The sequence below is a fragment of the Mandrillus leucophaeus genome, unplaced genomic scaffold (genome assembly GCF_000951045.1).
Source record: "Mandrillus leucophaeus isolate KB7577 unplaced genomic scaffold, Mleu.le_1.0 Scaffold414, whole genome shotgun sequence".
NCBI lineage: Eukaryota > Metazoa > Chordata > Mammalia > Primates > Cercopithecidae > Mandrillus > Mandrillus leucophaeus.
The window spans coordinates 1206098-1220533 of record NW_012104410.1 but is presented as its reverse complement, the minus strand read 5'-3'; the positions used below and the strand labels follow the sequence as shown (position 1 = coordinate 1220533).

Below are 14436 nucleotides of genomic sequence, written 5' to 3'. Positions count from 1 at the left end.
GAAGACAAAATGGGCACATTAGTGAGACAGTGCTGAGACACTGAGACCCAAATGACTAAAGTAGAAGGTGTATTTGAAAGAAGCTTTCTGGTTCTCCCAGGTACAGGTCAGGAGAACGGAGAGATTGGAGACCTCAGGGTCAGTTTACCCCCATTTAAGTGGCCATGGTAGCTGTGACCTACCCTCACTTTTCTAGGAAAAAATATATCCCAGCATTCCCAAGATCTTCTCTCTTCAGTGTAATCATATTGTCACCTTGAATATCAAAAGACATATATTATTTTCCTAATGCTGGTCCAGGGCTGTACCAATTGACAGACACAATCTTTGCTTTATTCAAGTTTCCAGTCTGATAGGATACAGACAATTCAGAAAACAAAATGGGGCAAACTTAGCCCAAAATTAAAGCCTCATGATTCCCTTAAGATGTCAAAGTGCTTACAGCTGTACCATGTAGGGGCCATAACAAATGCTACATTTAAGAGGACACTAGGCATGGGTGGGGTGGTCCCAGGCTTGATAAGGTTACTTATGCCCCCAAATCCTTGTGGTCAACCCAGAACAGTCGCCTGGAAAAGGACTGATGGACAGGACACCTTTCCTCCAAAGGAATCCTGCCTCTCCTATATGCCCCGAAATGAGTATGAGTGGGAAGCTAACCAGAGGGAAAAATAGGAGGTGCTGTTAGGGTCAGACAGGATCCAGCAGCCTGGACCCAAGCGCGCGGAAAAGGCCATTGTCTGAGTGGCTTTCTGGACTTCCTGCCCTCAAACACCTACCCCGCCCAACATGCACACTCAATCTCTTGCCTCCTGTTCTGCCATCACTGTGATTAGGAGGCACTACCCACCAAGAGGACGACAGACCACTGAGGTTCTCCTAAAGTGAGAAGGGAAATCACCCAGACCCATCCCCAGTGGGGAAGAGCAAAAAGATAACACAGAGCAGGCCTTTAAGATTACTAGAGAAAAGTGTTTCCAGATCTTAACGAAGATCAGGATCCTCCTTATCTCTCAACCCTCACTCATTTCTCCTAGTTCTACTTATCCAGAAGACGTAGAGTTTTCTGGCACAAGTGAGCAACAGCTGGATGGGGGCGGGGGTGTGTCTGTGTAGGTGTCTGTGCCTCTAGGCATGTCCCAGTGGTTTTTATGTGTGGGAGAGAAGTCAGCAAACAGGGTGTGGTTGTGGGTGTGTCTCACGTGGCATGAGGCATCCACAGAGCAGTTCTGTTGAAATCCCTGGGCTCCTTGCTCTACCAGCCCTGGCTTTGAGTCCATTTCATGACCCTGATGAGACCAGATTCCCAGCTGATGACGCCCATTCCCAATCACCAGCTTCCAGCTCTTTGGCCCCTCCCCCATCCACACGCTTACTCCTCTGGCAGGCTAGCTGGGCTTTTGGCTGGGAACTGAGCTCAAAGCGGAAACAGGCAGTTGGGAGGTGTGATTTATGTCTCTGACTTCACCCCAGGCTGGAGCCCAAACACTTGGACCCTCCCCGCAAGTACCCGTCTGGCAAATTCTCTCCTCCCTCCTCAAAATCTCAGGCTCTTCTAGCTGGTCAGAGGTCTTCCAGGCAACCCCATCCTCACTACCATCCCCCCTCTCCACTAACACTACCACTCACACCTGTAGCTCCTGCTGATTACAGTGATAGAAGAATTAACTTCACTATTACCCACAGGAGGCAGGATTCTATCAGCCCCAAACAATAGGTAAATCCCTCCATATATCTAATTTCCTTCTCTCCTGCTGTTGACCAGTAGTTGGTAGAAACAAAGGGGAGCTAACTCACTCAGAATTCTACCTCTGGCCTCTCAAGCTCTCTTTGCAGATTTAAGGTAATCCTCAATCCTGTGATTGTTTCTATGTCTAGAGACTTCTTATAAACATTCTCAAAGACATCAGAGTGCCATTTTCTTGCTCCTGATCAGTAACTTGATGCATATCTTTATCTGCCATTTGTCAAGAGCTGGAAAGCACTCTCCCACCCCCCACAATCGGGAAGCCTAGAGTCAGAAAATACCTTGCTAGGAAGTGAGAGTCGTCTAACTCCTTCCAGGGGCTCCCACCTTTACCACTTAGAAAATCCTACTACAAATCTAGTTTCTTTTTTTCTCACTTTTAAAGATTCCTCATCAATCAAATGCTCTTGTTAACTTTAGAGAATAGTTGAGGAGGATTAAATGAGGAAATCAATTTGAAAGATACAAAATGCTGCTTCATAGGATTATTTTGAGGTTAAATGAGGTCACATATGTAAAATGCTTAGATCTATACGTGGTACTGGATAACTATTAGCTGTTTTCTCCTGTAATATCTCAAAAATTGGGGAGGAAACTGGGAGTTTGCCCTTCCTAGGCATCTAGAGCCCATGGGCTTATTATAACCTTGTTGGATGGGAAGCTCAGATTCCTAGGTTTTAAGTTTCTGAAAGTACATGGTTGCATGAATGAATGAATCCATGCTCCATTCAGTTTTCTGGGGTCTGGCCTCTCCTTCCCTGGCTTCCTTCCCATCACCCCCTACAGAGCCTTTCCCCTAGATCACTGAGCTCATCCTGGTTACCAATTATTTGTTTATTCCTAGCCCCCACACAAGGACTCCAGCCCCAACCCTGGTTTTCCCCTGAGTTCCTGTATGAGAATCTGAATGTGTTGGAGTAAGATGGAACCTCAAGGATCACCTAGCCCAATTTCTTTGATTTAGGAAAGACAAAATTGAAAGCCAAAGAAGGGCAGACTTGCTCAAGTTGGAACTTCCAAGTCAAGTACCTGGATTCAGCCCAGGGAGTCCCTGTGTGCTTTCAAGGGAAAAAGAATTCTCATCCCCTTCTTCATTTCTCTCTCTCAGTGAGTAGAATAAATCACTATTTTTAACTACCTAAAACATGAGCAAAAGCTGGAGAAAGGCTCAAGTAAGTCCCTCCACATACAAGCTTACTGGCTTCTTCCTTATTTTCCCAGGTCTTTTCTAATCCTTATATCTGCCCCTTCTTGCATTCTTCCCTTCCTCCACCTCCAGTCACACTTAGATGGCTTCTGTGCTAACGTGTATGTCATTTGCACATCAACAATAGATCAATAGATTTGGGGGTTTTTTTGTGTTTGTTTTTTTGTTTTGTTTTGTTTTTTTGAGATGGAGTCTCACTCTGTCTCCCAGGCTGGAGTGCAGTGGCACAATCTCGGCTCACTGCAAGCTCCGCCTCCCGGGTTTACGCCATTCTCCTGCCTCAGCCTCCCGAGTAGCTGGGACTACAGGCGCCCACTGCCACACCCAGCTAATTTTTTGTATTTTTAGTAGAGACAGGGTTTCACCATGTTAGCCAGAATGGTCTCGATCTCCTGACCTCGTGATCCACCCGCCTCAGCCTCCCAAAGTGCTGGGATTACAGGTGTGAGCCACCGCACCCAGCCTTGTTGTTTTTTTGAGACAGAGTCTTACTCTTTTGCCCAGGCTGGAGTGCAGTGGCATGATCTTGGCTCACTGCAACCTCCACCTCCCAGTTTCAAGCAATTCTCATGCCTCAGCCTCCTCAAGCAGCTGGGATTATGGGCGTGCGCCACCATGCCCAGCTAATTTTTTGTATTTTAGTAGAGACAAGGTTTCACCATGTTGCCCAGGCTGGTCTCAAACTCCTGAACTCAGGCAATCCACCCGCCTTGGCCTCCCAAAGTGCTGGGATTACAGGTGTGAGCCACCACGCCCAGCCTAGATTTGTTTTTAAAAAGTGAATTTGTTGCTGAGCACAGTGGCTCATTCCTGTAATCCCAACACTTTAGGAGGCCAAGGCAGGAGGATCACTTGAGCTGAGGAGTTCGAGACCAGCCTAGGCAAACATAGTGAGACCCTGTTCCTACAAACAAACAAAGAATTAGTTTAAAAAGGAAAAGAAGAATGGGTCAATGGCTTTCTTTGAAAGTGTTTAGTCTGAATCCAACACCTAGGTCCAAAGTGGGGTACACTTGACCAGCAGCTTCTGTGAGCATGACCACCCCATAAGCCTCATAAAGGCATTCCTTTTGCCTTTGCCAGTGAGTCTCTAGCATTCCAAAGATAAACCTAGTGGACTGGTCTTTCCTAAAGTAAAGCCAGATTGCTTGGGTTTGAATCCCAGCTCTTCTGCTTACCTTGGGCAAGTTTGTGCCTCAGTTTCCTCATTTTATGGAATAGGTCAATAGTACCTCCCTGATAGAGGGGCAGTGCCAATTAAACAAGTTAATACATACAAAGCTCTTAGAATGCATACTGTGTAGCATAAAGCATAAGCTATTATTATTATAGGAGAGACAATAACTCCAGGAAGCTGTGCCTCCACCTCCACCCCCCATACATACTTGAGCCATGTGGCATGGTTCCTCTCTCTTCCTGGGATCTCATTACCCTTCTCCAAACCTGCCCATCTGGCCCCTGTACAGTCTTACCCTTAGCCAACCCCCAGCTCTACCCCTGGGGCCCAAACCTGGGTGTAGGGGAGGGAAGAAGAAAGAAAAAACGTGGCCATTTTAGGGCAGAAGAGCTGTTAGAGGGGAGAAGGGGTGGGGGCAACAGGGAAGTGGACCCAGAGTTGGGAAGCTCCTTATTGGGAAAGGCCCCCGTCTGATTCTGGGAGACAGAGGCCAGGCCTGGGCACTCAGCCAAGTCCAAAGAGCAGGCCCCAGGCCCTAGTCCTGGCCCCCAAAGCCAGCACCAGTGAAGAGACTAAATATTCAGTTGCTTTGGGCCCTTCTCCCGACAGTCACAGGACACTTTCCCTACCCCAACCTCACCTCTTCTGACAAAATACCCGTGGTGATTAAAGTAGCTAGAACCAGGAGTACAACGTCTCTGTGTATATATGTGTGTGCTGGGAGGAGGGAGAGACTCATGCTTCCGGGCCATAATAAGGTCAAACCACTGTTCCAAAAGTGGCTGTCTCTAGGACACTGCCCACCACCCACAACCCCCACTACCTCCCCCCAAGTCCAACGGCTGGCTGTGAACTCCTCCTACAGGAATTCAGCCAGTTCTGGGGAGACTGCTGATGAGGGGGGGGCCCAAGGGTGAGTAACGGTTCCCGTGGGGATCGGGGTGCCCATGACTAATCAATGAGAGGGTGAGAAATAAAACTTACATTCCTTGACTTGTAGGGCAGTAGCTGGAGGTGGGAGGTGGGGCAGGGGCAGACTGAAGCAAGGACAGCCAAGTAGGGACGCAGAGAGGGAAGCGAGGCTGAGGTGGGGGTAGGGAGCCTTTCCAGCCCTGCTCTCTCCACATCTCAGGCTGAAGGAGAGGCAGGCCCCAGGTAACCAAACACCTGGGTTTCTGCTTCCCATCCCCTGGCAAATAAGCTTCTCCTCCAGTTCATTCAATCCAGGGCTACAGACTTTGAATGGGCTGAGGGAAGGGCACACTGACATCTCATTTGCATTCCTCAGCCCCTACCCCACTTATCTAGGAGTCCCTGTGCCCAGAAGACCCGACTTGGAAAAACTCCCCTGTGCAAGACTGAGAGCTAGACTAAGGGCATAAGAGCGGAAATGAGCCGGGAGCCAAGATGCTGAGAGAAGGAAGGAAGCCAGCCTGCTGCCACAAAGGAGTCAGGAAAGAGAGGGAACAAACAGCCAAGTGCTTCCTGCCCATCCCCTTCCCTGCCTCCCCACCAACCTCCTCCAGCCTGTCCAGACATCTCAGGCCCAGGGGGAGTGGGGAAAGGAGAGCAGAGACCCACATGAAATGCCCTCTAAAGCTTCCAGCTCAGCAGCCTTCATGGCAGAGGCCAGGGCTATTCTCAAAGCAGCTCCTGTATCATAGCTAGATGATCACTCCCGTGTCAGCCAGTTCCAGAAGCCCCCTTACCCCAATTTCCTCCACCAAAGTGACCCATTCCTCTCTGTTTCAAGCTTGCTTTCTCTGGCCCTCCAGTATCTGCAGTTGAAAGAGAACACCATGAGTTTGGGAAGGGACGTGGTGGTGGGGAGGGTTGGGAGAGTTTTAAGAACAGGCAGCCCTCTTCCCCAAACTGCTATCTCACCTCCCACTGCACTAGTACGAGAGCAGGGGCAATCACACCTCACACACACGCACCCCAACTTTAGCCGATTGACAGCTCAGGATACAGATACACCCATGCAAATACACCAACACAAACATGTTCAGATTTTCAGACCATACACACACACAGAGGGAGGTTTTCACCTCACAGGCACATTCACATCACACAGGATCTTTTCCCAGGTTGGCCGGCACAAATGGTGAACACGAGAAAGATGTAGAAACCTGGGCCAACTTGGACCCAAAATATATTCCAGGTTTGGCCCTTCTCCAGACCTGTTTCTCCTTTCCTTGCTACTCTCCCAGGGCTTTCCCATGCAGAACACAGGAGAAGGTGGAGAGGCGGCACCTGAGGGTGCTCTGTTCCTAAGCTGTGATACTCAGTCAGCTCTGTCTGCGTTTCTGGAACCCAGCCCCCCTCCCTGAGGTGATCACATGGAAAATGTCCAGCTGCGGTTGCTTGGAGAGATGAGCTCAGCCAGTCTGAGTGGGGCTGGGGGCCTGGACTCAGCGTCAGACTTTCCACTTCGGACCTTACCCCTCCTCCCACCTCCAAATACCACTCCAGGGATTCAGGAGCAGGAAAGGGGCCAAAGGGACTTCTGACACAAATGTCGCAGTCTTGGACTGGTTCAGAGGGGAAGGGTGGACACTGATGAAGGGCAGAACAGATCTGGAAGCACCTCTAGTCTGCTTCATTCCTGCATACCCACTTCAGGGAAATGAATCCAAAGATAGACCAAAAAAGACAAGGGAGACTAGCTTGCAGTGTAAGAAGTGGGGGAAGATGACTTCAGAAAGTCACTTCAGAAAGTCATCTTCCCAGGGGTGGGAGGGGGAGGGTGGGGAACTCAAGAAAGAGTAGATTCAACTCAATGATCCCAAAATGACAAAGGACATAGAAAGCTGTGTCCTAAATGGAAAGCTGGGGGTGGCAGAGGAAGGCGCAGACCGGTGTTCCACACTGCCTCTCATCGGCCAATGAAGAGTTCCTGACCTGGCAGGAGGAAAGGATGAATCCCTTAATCCAGTCTTCCAAAGTCTATTTCCCACTCTCCGTGACTCTGCACCCCTGCCCTCCCTCTCCTCACGTTCCTTTCCCTCTATCCCTCCTCTCTGTTGTGTGCTTCCCCTTTCCTGTCTCCTTTCCTCTCACCTACCATCTTTCTAGGATCCTCCTTCCTGGTTCCTCCACCCACTTCTCCTTCACCAATCCCTAGCCACTCTGTCTTTTCCTCTCTCTAAACCCTCTCTGTCTACCTCTTTGCTCTTATTTATGTCTCCAACCTAACCCATTTCCCCCTCCTTCTCCCTCCTTATTCTCCCCAGCATAATCCACAGAGCTTTATACATAGTAAGCATTCAAAATGTATACTACTTAGATCAATGGCATTTATTAATTAATGTCCCTTACACAATTCTAGGAACTTAGAGCAGACTGAGATCTTTGTTAGTTAAAATGTTGGAGCCACGAAAGGTTTTGGTTTTTTTTTTGTTTTTTTTTTTTTTTTTGAGACGGAGTCTCGCTCTCTTGCCCGGGCTGGAGTGCAGTGGCGGGATCTCAGCTCACTGCAAACTCTGTCTCCCAGGTTCACGCCATTCTCCTGCCTCAGCCTCCCGAGTAGCTGGGACTACAGGCACCCACCACCTCGCCCAGCTAGTTTTTGTATTTTTTAGTAGAGACGGGGTTTCACCGTGTTAGCCAGGATGGTCTCAATCTCCTGACCTCGTGATCCGCCCACCTCGGCCTCCCAAAGTGCTGAGATTACAGGCTTGCGCGACCGCACCTGGCCAACACGAAAGGTTTTGATCTGAGAAGTAACATCATCAGAGCCTTAGTTTAGGAAGATTAATTTGCCCGCAAAGAGTAGGGTGGATTTCAGGGGAAAATGAGACCCTTTTTTTTCATTTTCTCTCGTTCTTTCTTCAACTGTTTCTTTCTCTCTGACTTCTTCACCATCTGACAGGCTTCCCCACCTGACCACAACTTCCTCTCTCCCTTCAGTGAGTCTTCCCTCCTTCCTTGAGTTTTCCTTCCCTTTACCCCAATCCTGCCCTTCCTCCTCTCAACAACCCCCCCTTCCTAGAACATCTGTAAGCAATCGGCTTCTAGAGAGGGGTAGGGTTGAGATTTCCCAGCCAGCTGTGGGGGTGTGGCCAGCTGTGGCCGACTGGGTGGAAGAGTGTGGCCTGAAGGGAGGGCCGCTCTCCCTAGAGGTGAAAGCTTGGAGTACCATTCCACCGTTCCTGTTCCTAGGCACGCAGCTCTTTAATCAAACCCCAAACTTCTCTTCTTTCCAGGTCAATCTCATCACACACCCCTTTTCTATCTGAGAGACCTGGAAGCCCTAACCCTACCTCCCAGTTCCACAATTCTATCATCTGGAACCCTCTAGCCACATGTAGATTAGAGACTGGAAGAAGACATCCAAAATCCCAACTGCTGGACATCTGTTGAAGGTAATATAAACCGAAGGGTCAGAAAGCTCCTCCTCTTGGCTTCTCCCTTAGGGCTTTGAATCCAATCAAGGACTGAGGCCAGAGGTGGGGGGTGTGGGTATTCTTACTTACTACAGGTAAAGCAGGAAGTTCAATACATTTTTGTACATTAGGCCCAGAAGTAACCACTTGTGAATTGTGAATGTATAAACTGTATACAACATTACCTTCTTTTATACTATTATCTCAATTTAGTAAGCCTCAACCTTGGAGTCCAGGGGTTAAGAATCTTCTAAGGCTTTGTCCCTCCTCAAGTTATAGCTCTGGAAGAAACGGAGGGGGCTCTGCTTCCCAGGAGTGCTCTGTGTCACCGGGCTCATAAATATCAGCCCAAGACTCTCCATTTTACTTTTATGTACTGGCTGCTGGGGACACCTGGAACCTTTGCAGGAATTGCTGTAAACCCCACTTATCCCCTAGTTCAGCACCCTAACAGGTTAGCTCTCCCTGAAGAGAAAGGCAAGGGGATGGACCTATTCTTCTTAGCCCTGTACATGATCCCTGGAAAACAAATGTGCTCATTGTGAGGTGATGATGGACAGGGAGGAATTTGCAGCCAAGGAAGGAGTGTATGTGTTTGTTTGGGGGTAGAGAGATGAGGAGTGCTAGAGGTCCAGAGAACTCATGAGGAAGACTTATGAAAACCAAGGAGAGGGACATGCTGGGCCCCATCCCCAGCTTTGTGCCATTGTGTTAAGGACTAATGGCACACTATGCTCTACAAACACACACACACACCCTGATTCCTACCTGATCAGAGATGCTGTTATCTCTATAAAGCCAGAAAGAGCTGAGGCTAGTAACATAGCATGTCTGGGTTTGGAGTGCAATCTGTGGCCTCCTGCCTTCCTCCCCAGCCTCTTCTGATGCCCTTTCTGTCTAGGATTGATAATCCTTCCCAAGAGAGGGCTGGAAATGGCAGTCGGACTTGTAGAGGTGGGAGGAAACGCCTGGCTCATCCTCAACCCCTCACAGCCCCAGTCGGATGTGCACTGGGAATCCTGGTGCTCCAGGTCCCTTCCTGATGGGCTCCAGATGTGCTTACATCTGGGAAGGCCATCCCAGGAAGCTGACACTCCCACCCACAGCTCCCACCCCGGATGGTTCTCTCCTCTAACTTCCAGGCCCTTGAGCTGAGAAGCTTCAGGCACCCCTTTCCTCTTGAGAGGTAGGTACGAGGCAGCAAAGGGGAGAGAAAGGAAAGTCATGGGGGTGGCCTGAGTGAGCAGATAAAATGAGGTCAATGTTTAGGACACCCCAGAGGATCTTATTTTCCTTTTAACTTCCTATCTGGGGTTGTTACATTTTGCCGTAGCATTCTGGTGCCTCCAAAAATGCCAAAAATAAATTGAGAAAAACTCAAGAACTTTTGGAAGAGAAGACATTAGCAAGAGTGGGGGAAATTCCTTCCCACTGATCTGCTTAATCTGGATTCCTGACACTCTCCTGTCAGTGCCCACCCCTAGTTCCTGTCCCCCTGTGCCTCCCCAACCTAGTCTCGCCTGGAAAAACTCCCAGTTTTTTCCCCACAGAGGTATCTAGTCATAAGAGTCTGAGTCTCTCTCTGTCGCCGAGGCTGGAGTGCAGTGGTGCTATCTCAGCTCACTGCCACCTCCACCTCCTGGGTTCAAGCAATTTTCCTGCCTCAAACTTCTGAGTAGCTGGGATTACAGGCTCCTGCCACCACACCCAGCTAATTTTTTGTATTTTTAGTAGAGACAGGGTTTCACCATGTTAGCCAGGCTGGTCTCAAACTCCTGACCTCAGGTGATCTGCCCGCCTCAGCCTCCCAAAGTGCTGAGATTACAGGCGTGAGCCACCACATCTGGCTCTAGTCACAGTCTTAATCACTGGGTTCAGAGTCCTGGAGCAACAAAAGAACCCAAGCATCTTATCGCTAATACCTGCTTTTGTCACCCTAGTCAACATCTTTCATTCACCCCTCCTGTGCTGTGTGCAAACTGGGGATAGAAAAAGGAGAGGAGTCTGGGTTTATTTTAGGCATAGGACGCAGAGCAGGGGTTTCTCCTGGGTCAGACAGGGGGTGGGGATGGTGGAGGTGACTCACAGATGATAGAGCCCTCAGTTCCTCTAGGCAGAGACCTGAGTCAGAGCAGCAACAGAGCCTGAGGGTGCAGATGGTCTACTCCTGTACTTTCCAATTTCCCTCTCTTAGACATACACATACACACACAGAGAATGGATCCTGGTATAACTGGGCTCCTATTCTACTTCTGGAAATCCCCCCATCCCCGCCTTCAGCTTCATAATTTTCCTAAATATCCCACCTTCCTTCACTCTGTGAGATCCAACTTCTTTGTTTGCTTGTTTGTTTTTGTTTTGTTTTGTTTTTGAGATGGAGTCTCATTCTGTCACCCAGGCTGGAGTGTGATGGCGCAATCTCGGCTTACTGCAACCTCTGCCTCCCAGGTTCAAGCAATTCTCCTGCCTCAGCTTCCCAAGTAGCTGGGATTACAGGCACCCACCACCGCACCTGGCTAATTTTTGTATTTTTACTAGAGACAGGGTTTCATCATGTTGGCCAGGCTGGTCTCGAACTCCTGACCTCGTGATCCACCCACCTTGGCCTCCCAAAGTGCTGGGATTATAGGTATGAGCCACGGCACCCGGCCTAGGAAGTTTTATTTCATGGACACCTCAGCCTCCACCACCCCTACCCAACCAGGCTTTTTACAGCCCAACAAGACCTGAGTCTGTTTCTTGAAACCAAGGCATCCAGCCTCAGTGTTCTCAGAATTTCCAGGCATTTGAGAATCTTAAAGAAGCCACTGAGTCTCACCCCAGAGAAATCACATACATACGGACAAAAACTTCCATCCAGTTTCAGAGGATTAATGGATTGTATACCCAATCTTCCCCACCCCACCCCAAAGACAATGGATCTAGGTTATAATTCCTACTCTAGGATCTTCCCCCATACCCCTGTAGAAACCCAGCCTGGTTTACAGGGCTGACATTGCAGTGGGAAAAGCAATGGCTTTGAAATCTACTGGGATTGGGTTTGGATTTCACCTCTGCCCCTTTCTGTTGGCCTTCACTTAGTCACTTCTCTCCTTCAGGCCTCAGTTTCCTAACAGTAAAATGAGGATCATGATACCTTCAGTGCTGGATAAGTTGGGATAAATGGGATAGAGGCAGATTAAAGGTCAAGCCCAGGGCCAGGAATACAGCATGTGCTAAATAAACCATTATCAGTACTCCCCATCCTTCTTCCACGCTACTAAAATTCAGCATGACTCCTGGCATTAGAACTTGCACCTGTATCCTGAACTCCTCTGTGGAAATTCACTCTTCTGGTTCTAAAACTCCAGCCTTCAAGGCAAGCAGGCTGGCGACAACAGGAGCCTGGTGAGTGTCCTGGCCTTGCCCTTCACCTTCTTCCTCTCCATCAAGCAGACCGTGATTCATAACAGTCAGTCATCACAGCAAATCATTCCTACTGAGCAGTGAAGAGACAGAGGGTACCAAAGAGGTCAGGTTTCAGAGAAAAAACAGAGGCACTTGGAGACACACAGCCTTGGCCAGAGAAAGGCTGAGAGATATACAAGATGAAAAGAAAAAGCTGAGAGAAGATAGAGCATTTAGAGGGACAGTGGGCTTAGAGGAGAAGGCAGTGGGTTTGGAATCTAAACACTTAGGTTCTAGACTCACCGCTAACTGGCTAGCCATATGACCCTGGACAAATCACTTCATCTCTCTACACCTATTTCCTCTTCTGAAGAAGAGTGGACTGACGGCTTCTACCCCTCCTCACTGTCCTTTCTAGGTCAGCTTCCAGGCCTGGAGGTCTGTGCTGAAGTAGCTCTAATTAGGAGGGGACCCCAAGTTCAGGCTGAACCCTGAGCAGAGGAAGAGAGGACCAGGCAAAGGCAGGCATGGTGAGAGGAAAGGCAGGAGGTGTTGGGGCCACTGGGAGAGGACTTATAAGGGCAGAAAAAGCCAAGAGAGGAGGGATATTGGGGAGAGTAGAAAGGCCAGCCAAAGAATGACTAAGGGGCTCCCGGTGTAAACAGGAGCAGGGAATGGACAGGGAGGGGGCCTGTTTGAGTTGGCCAAGGCTGGGGGTGGAGTGGGGAGGAGGACTCGGGCAGGACGCTATGTCCCCTGTCCCCCACCAAGGCTCCTGGGAGGAGCTGAGTCATGCACCTCCTTCCCTGCATTCCTCCCCACCCCCACCCCCAATCTCCCAAATCCTGGGAAAATCTAAAGAGTTTGCCTAGACTGAGAAAGGAGAGTGTTTGGTTCATACACATGTGCTTTGCTGGGCTAAAAAGCAATCAGGCCTCAGCCCTTCTCCTCCCAAAGGGGGTTCCCAGCCCATGGCTTGAGTAGCTTTCACCTAAAGGTTGCCTTTTTGGCAATGCTTGGCTTAAAGATCCTGACCCAGAGATTCCTTGGGTTCCTCACCTAAGAAAGGGTCAGGACTTGCAGATGTGAGGATGGGATACGGGCCAGCATTGCCCCACAGTCTGGCCAGCCAGCCTCTCCCTTGGGCTGCAGCTGGCTCAGGAGAGGGGCTTTTAAAAAAGCAGATGGGTGATTTGGGACAGGAAGTAGAGTAGCAGAGTGAGGGGGAGAGTCATGGCAGGAAAAACAACATTGACTCTGGGCACTCTTATTCTGAGCCTTTCAGCCCAGAGTGGGGCAGAGGACTGGGGAACAGAAGGGACAGGGTTGACTTCAGGGGTAATATTCTGGAAAGGGAGGAGTCCTAAAGGAAAGGGACTGAAAGGCCTCGTAGTCCCCCTCCCCCAGACTAAGATAAAGGCTAGAATCCTGAAAAGTGATCTCATCACACAGAGCCAGAGCTTGGGGAAGAGGTGGGGGGCAGGGGGTCACTGCCTTCCCTTACTAGAGTCCCTTCCTCTACTTCCACAGGGGATCTGGGAAGAATGGGGTCCTGGGTTTCAGCTGCCGGTGTTTTTTGGTTTTTGGATTTTTTTTTTTTTTTTTTTTTTTTTGGAGATAGCCTTGCTCTGTCACCCAGGCTAGAGTGCAGTGGTACAATCTTGGCTCACTGCAGCCTCTGCCTCCTGGGTTCAAGTAATTCTCCTGCTTCAGGTTCCCGAGTAACTGGGATTACAGGTGCGCACCACCACATCCGGCTAATTTTTGTATTTTTAGTGGAGATGGGTTTTGCCATTTTGGCCAGGCTGGTCTTGAACTCCTGGCCTCAGATGATCTGCCCACCTGGGCATCCCAAAGTGCTGGGATTACAGGTGTGAGCCACCGTGCCTGGCCAGGGCTCCCAGTGTTTACAGCCGTTAGGAGCTGAAGGTTGGGTCCCTTTGCAAGACTTCCCACCACCACCACCACTCCTCACAATTCTCCAGGTTTGTAGGAATCAGGTGAGTTTAATCAAGAAGGTACTGAGGGGCCAGCCACTCGCAGGCTTTTGGTTAACTGTCAGATCCAAGGAAGGGGCTCAGCAGAGGTTTACATACCGTAGGACCAAGAAGGGGACAAACTGGAGCAGAATCCTCCTGGTGAACGACCCCAGACTCCTGGGTTTTCAATACTAGCAGCTTGGAGGAGGAGGCAGCGGAACTTGAGGAGCCGGTGTAGGTCCTCTAGCAAGCTGACTGCGAACGCTGTATCTGTACCTGAACTCTTGTGTCCCAAATCCAGCTGGCTAGAACCCAGGCACCCGGTGGCCCCGGAAGGCAAGGGGGAATCCCAGTTGGCCGGATGCCAGAGGAGTCTCCTGTCTCTTTAGACCCCAAAGTCTCCTCCCTAAAGCACTGAGGGAGACCCCACACACATATACAGGCTTCCTCCACCCACCAGAGGTGATTCCTTTCCTCATTAGGAAATTCTCCGCTCCCTTTTCCGACTCGTTTTCCGAGCGTTTACGTTGTACATCTGGAAAGGAGTGGGGAGG

General features: G+C 49.7%; 1 protein-coding gene across 1 annotated transcript in view; it reads right to left on the bottom strand.

The window, feature by feature from the left end:
* LOC105548567 overlaps positions 1-14361 on the bottom strand; it is a 17428-nt gene extending 3067 nt beyond the window's left edge. The window contains exons 1-3 of the mRNA XM_011992643.1: positions 14336-14361; positions 14000-14187; positions 5841-5909 (exon numbers count right to left, since the gene is read on the bottom strand). Of these exons, the coding sequence (XP_011848033.1) occupies positions 5841-5909; positions 14000-14187; positions 14336-14361 (283 nt within the window). The remainder of the gene's footprint in view (positions 1-5840; positions 5910-13999; positions 14188-14335) is intronic.
* Positions 14362-14436: the final 75 nt, after the last annotated feature.